Source organism: Cyprinodon variegatus, unplaced genomic scaffold (assembly GCF_000732505.1).
Source record: "Cyprinodon variegatus isolate N-32 unplaced genomic scaffold, C_variegatus-1.0 Scaffold417, whole genome shotgun sequence".
NCBI lineage: Eukaryota > Metazoa > Chordata > Actinopteri > Cyprinodontiformes > Cyprinodontidae > Cyprinodon > Cyprinodon variegatus.
The window spans coordinates 449,803-455,587 of NW_015150870.1; the positions used below are offsets into that span (position 1 = coordinate 449,803).

Here is a 5,785-nt window from a genome sequence, read left to right on the forward strand (position 1 = left end):
TACCTTTAAGCTGCAACTTTACTGAAGATATGTTTGTATTTACTCGACAGGAAGAAGACTGCGAGAAGGCTTACTTCAAGATGGACAACGTGCTGATTGATGACCGGAGGATCCACGTAGACTTCAGCCAGTCTGTTGCAAAGATCAAATGGAAAGGGAAAGGTAGCTTTGAACATTTTCCCCTTATGTTATAGAAGTGACACAGTAGCATCAGAGTTATTATTTGGTTATTATTTCATTAAAGTGATATCTCACTATTTTTTGTTTTGTAGGTTTGCCTCCATTTAGCCTGAGTCCAGATTAGCTGGCCCCACGCTAAAGCTAACGGCTGGTTAGATAAGTGCTGACCCCAAAGTGAACCTGTATGGTCCTAAAATGACTCCAGTCTTAAAAAAAAAAACGTCAAACCAAACTCTGAGAATGTTCTTCTAAGAACGTTAAGAACCATCATCAGCTTTGCTTTAGGTTCTTACAGTATGTAGACACAGCTCCATGATTGTTTACACAGGAAGCAGGTAGGAGTTGTGCACCTCAGTTAGTCTTCCTGTTTGAACCACATCCTGAAGTAAGGACATCTAAAGCATTTCTTTCTTAACAAATCTGTGTGAAAAGTTCATAAAAAGTAAAAAAATATATATAGAATAAAAGATGGTTCTCTGTTCAGACCAGCCTTTAGCTTTAACCTCCTGTAGAAACTAATGTGAACTCAGAGAACAATGAAAATCTGCTGCAGACGCAATCTTAACAGCTTTAAAGGTTTTAACATTAACTCATGTCTAAAAGTGTGAACTCCCCCGTTAAATGAACGTTACTTTTATCATTCTTTCTGTTTTAGGAGGAAAATACACCAAAGATGACTTCAAGGCCTACGAGAAAGACTTGGAGAACCGCTCCAAACTGGCTCTCAAAGATCAAGTGAAGCCTAAACAAGAGTATCCTCCCCTGTTAGGGCAACAGCTCAATCGTTTTGGTTTTTGTTTTTTCTAATGTTTCTGAGATTTCCATAACCTTTTGAAAAAGCTCCAAGTATGACCTGCTCATTGAGGACGAGGAGGAGACAACGAGCCATCGGCCACCTCAGAAGAAGCACAAGAAGCACCATCATCATTCAGACGATGAAGACAGCAGGAAGTCTAAAAAGCACAAGGTAACTGAAAACCTCTGGGGTTGTTGCGCTCCCCCTGTTTTCCAGCTTTTCCTGTTGTTGGGTTGCTGCAAGGAGTGTGCACCAATTGGAAGTTGATCTACATACTTGGAGGTTTAGGAATGCACACAAACACTTTTGTTTGTTTAATCAAATGCCCCCCTGCATGGTAACACCTTCAGATAACTAACTGTAAATGCTTAGGATAATTATTGATGTTTATTGTCTAAAACTAATGTAGTAATGGTATAATAATGAAGGTACATGTATCAAAGGTGTATTCCCACTAAACGCTAACAAGCAAATGGTTAGATTTAATCTGTATGCAAAGATTAAAATATAAGTAAATTAACGCTTGGCGATGCAAACAAAACATTTCAATCAATGTGAATCGGCCAATGGAGCGATTCAAAAATGGCTAAAGTGTGGTGGACACGCAAAGAGAGTTACCTAAACTAGCAATAGTGTAGGGGCTGTGTGAATAAGGCTAGCAAAACTGCTAATAGAGCAGTGGATATGCGTATAGAGTTAGCAACACCAGCAATAGCATTGTTGAACACACAAATGGGCCCACCAGAACTAGCAATAGGATTATGGGTGAGCAAGTAAAGCAAGCAAACCTACTAATAGAGCAGTGGATGTGAGAATAGAGTTAGCAAAACTGCTAATAGAGAAGTGGATGTGAGAATAGAGTTACGAAACTGCTAATAGAGAAGTGGATGTGAGAATAGAGTTATCAAAACTGCTAATAGAGGAGTGAATGTGAGAATAGGGTTAGCAAAACTGCTAATAGAGCAGTGGATGTGAGAATAGGGTTAGCAAAACTGCTAATAGAGCAGTGGATGTGAGAATAGGGTTAGCAAAACTGCTAATAGAGCAGTGGATGTGAGAATAGAGTTATCAAAACTGCTAATAGAGAAGTGGATGTGAGAATAGGGTTAGCAAAACTGCTAATAGAGCAGTGGATGTGAGAATAGGGCTAGCNTTGGAGGTTTAGGAATGCACACAAACACTTTTGTTTGTTTAATCAAATGCCCCCCTGCATGGTAACACCTTCAGATAACTAACTGTAAATGCTTATGTTGGTGGACAGGAACCTGAATCCCTTCTGAGCAGAGCCTCTCTGACTTAGTCATCATATGATATTGATGAGCTTTATTTGCAGAGGGCCTTCTGGCTTATCCTAAGGTAGGCAAAACTGCTAATAGATCAGTGGATATGAGAATAGTTACCAAAACTACTAAAAGAGCAGTGGACAAGCAAATAGAGCTAGCAAAACTAGCTATAGCATGGTGGAAATGTGAATAGTGCTAGCAGAGCTGGCAATGGTGCAGTGGATGCACAAATAGAGCCAGTTAATCTGGCTATATCATGGTGAAAAAGCAAGTAGAGTGGGACAGTAGAGCTTGAGACTGGGTCCTAGATATACAGAGTATGTAAAGCTATCGCAGCAAGCTGGGAATCATTTTTCTGAGTTGTTGGGGAAAGTTGTTTTTGAGAAAGAGGGCAAAAAAAACACCAAGCTACCAATGGCAACTGAACAAGATGGAAAATATTTTTTGGTGTGAATGCAACTTAAAAGAGGGATAAAGTAATGCTTCTAAATGACATTTAACTCTGGAACTGTAAGATATTTTACGTATCCCAAACAGTCAATCAAAACTGATGAAAAATAACAGTAAACTACACAGTCTGTGTCTGCATTATTTTGCATTTTGTTGGTCAGTTAAACACTCCATGAGGCGTACTTTTTTGGAAATTCAGAGACCATCCCATCATTTCCCTCAGCCAAGCAGGGAAAACTGCAGGATTAGGTTTAAGATACAGTTTTTGCTGTGTTTAGTATCAAATGTGACATATGGGGCTCTGAGGCTAAGCTAAGGAAGCAAGGGGAGGAGGGATCAGTGGAGGCCGATGCAGCGGAGTAAAACATTTCTCTTAATAGAAAGCGAGGGAGATCCTAGGAAAACAAACAAGCGTGCAAATGTGATTATAAAGCTTGATCAAATTTATCAGGTGATTCATTTTATCAAGAGATTGATAGTTTTATTGCATCATCATCATTGAGCTGTGTTTGATCCTGGTTCTTCCTCTCTGTTTCTGCAATGCTTTTCTTTATTTTGAATGTCCTTTGTTCTGTTTATGTCAAATATTTTCAAAACCTTATAAGTAGCATTCCAAAGAAAGTAAAAAAACAAACAAAAAAAAAGCAATCTAATGGACTTTGTTTCCAAGTTTGAAGATGTTTGAAAAAGCTTCCTGGATGGGAAGTAAAACGTCTTCAAACTTGAAAACAAATGCAAGTGGATTGTTTTTTTTTTTGTTTTTTTTTACTTTTTTGGAATGATTATGACCTGGATGATTGAGAATCTTCACCAACGTATAAGAAGCAGATTTTCTGTGATACAGCAAGGTATAATTTAAATAAACAAATAAGCAGATGGGAGATGATAAAAAAAAAAAAAAATATAGCTGTGTCATGATGATGAATGAATGATGATTAATCAGTGGACAGAGAAGCCGTGCCTTAATGAGGAAGTGATTTTATTTATTCCACCTTCCATCAAACCCTTAGCCTTTGATGGAATCCTGTGGCAGAACAAGAGGATGATTCTATTTAGTGTGGGAACGGTGACCAGGTTTTAGAAATGCTGAGGCCTGCCGTCCTAACAGAGGAGCAGGCAGACCTGCCTCATCTAGGTTTTATGACCATCACATTGGGTTTGCCAGGAATGATGCCAGTAGGCAAATAATGCTCATGTTCTCCTGTGGAATATCAGTTTCCTTGTTCCTTGTGCTCCTTTAATATCCTTCTCATCAGTGTTCCTGTTGTTTCTCTTGTTCTAAGAAGCCTGAGCTTTCTGTTCCTTAAAGGATATGAAAGTTGGCAGGATTTGTGACCTTAAACCTGTTGGATAAGTGATTAAAGTGGCAGAGGTCACCTATTATGTTTTTAAGTTTCCCAGCAGTCTGATCTGCTTTTTGTGCTCCTCTCTTCAGAACAGCGAGGAGAGCAGACGCGACAGGAAGTCAGGCAACCAGCGCTCCCGCTCTCGCTCCCGCTCCAGAGACAGGGACCAGAAACACGGCCGGTCCCGGCCCAAGCACGGGAAGGAGGGGCGGGACAAAGGTCACAGGGACCGGAGCCGCAGCCGCTCGCCCAGGAGGTCGAAGGATAAAGAGAGGAGCCGCTTCAGATGAGGGCCAGATTTCTGCTGCTATTTTCACTCTAACCTGGGTTTGAATGACTTAAAGCAAAAACAAAACCGTTTGAATCATTTCCTGATCAGCAAACCAGAGAGAGAGAGCTGTAGTTTTTCTGAACATAGAAAGATCCTCTCAGACATGGAAGTTGTCTCATCAGTTCTACATTTTTAAATTTTACTAATATTCTTTTTTACTGTGACAGACTTCCTCATGGCAGCCTTGTGTTTATTCTGCATCCTGTGACTGTGCCTCATTTAGAACAAAGGTTTCAGATGATCCACCTGCTGCTGACTGCTTGGGGTTTTTATATTTATGAAATGTCTGCATGGAAACTTGAGGGCGGAGTGTCTCCCCACAGCCGAGGGAAATCACTGGTGTCTCCCTCCACCCACCCTTTATCTTCAAATGTCACCGTTAATATCTCTTATCTGCAGGGCAATGAGAGGCGTTCAACCCGGTACTTTATGTCAACCTTTCATTTACAGAGATCACATTTTTTACACATATGTCTGAACTCAGCTGCAAAGTTATTGTTTTTTTGTATCTGATTTCAAGCATAATAAACACGTCAGTATTTTGAAACTGCACTTTTTTTTTTTGGCTCATTTGTTTTCTTGGATCATAATCTTTATAACCTTTGATTGTGAGGCAAGTGATTAACAACCAGATTGGTTGTGTGTGCTGGAGCACGCCTGGGTTGGTTTGCTTTTGCTTTTAAGAATTCTTATTCTTTGAGTGGAATAGTTTAAAGCTAACTGTTTTATTTTTAAAGGTACAAAGTTATTCAAACTAAATTGGCCCTATTATAAAAGGATAAACTGATCAACTATTTTGTTGTTGTTTTTTTTTTTTTTGGGGTAGCTTTTACTCACATTTTGGGTCAAATGGATTAAGGATAAATCTGTTAACAGACTGACTAAAGCAGTTTAACCTAATCCAGTAATGTAGGAAAAAAATCCCAACAAATTACTTTACAAAACTAAAAAAATTTTTAAGTATGTGTCTCTACTGTTAGTAATGATTAACTCCAATAAAAAAAACATACAGCCACAATTACACTACATCAAAATAGATCTTATAAAGAACACTGGCTAAAATTATTTTATTTGATGGACCAATCATCTGGATGAACGAAAGTTTTAGTTTCCGTTTTTCAACTTCAAATGTTTCATAATTCATATCATCCAAGGACCTTTCTGCCTCTATGTCGTCTGTATCAGAAGATGGTGCAGCTCCCTCCGCCTTCCACCTGCCTGTAACTGGAAGTAAAGTAAAGACACAGCATGAGATGAATGGCAACAGTCCTGCAGGTCCAGATGGTGCCAGTCCCATCTGAGCAGGCAAATAAGCAGCTATCAGGACCCCCTGCTAATCTTCATCAGAAACTTCAGAAGAATCAATTAAAGGCAACGATCGCCTGGATCAGTCGGCCTC

General features: G+C 39.5%; 1 protein-coding gene across 1 annotated transcript in view; it reads left to right on the top strand.

Annotated features, from left to right (window-relative positions):
* Positions 1–4,932, top strand: part of ppil4 (peptidylprolyl isomerase like 4) — a 17,456-nt gene extending 12,524 nt beyond the window's left edge. Inside the window, exons 10-13 of the mRNA XM_015388251.1 lie at positions 51–162; positions 836–932; positions 1,021–1,147; positions 4,145–4,932. Coding sequence (XP_015243737.1) covers positions 51–162; positions 836–932; positions 1,021–1,147; positions 4,145–4,345 — 537 coding nt within the window. The 3' untranslated portion in view covers positions 4,346–4,932. The remainder of the gene's footprint in view (positions 1–50; positions 163–835; positions 933–1,020; positions 1,148–4,144) is intronic.
* Positions 4,933–5,785: the final 853 nt, after the last annotated feature.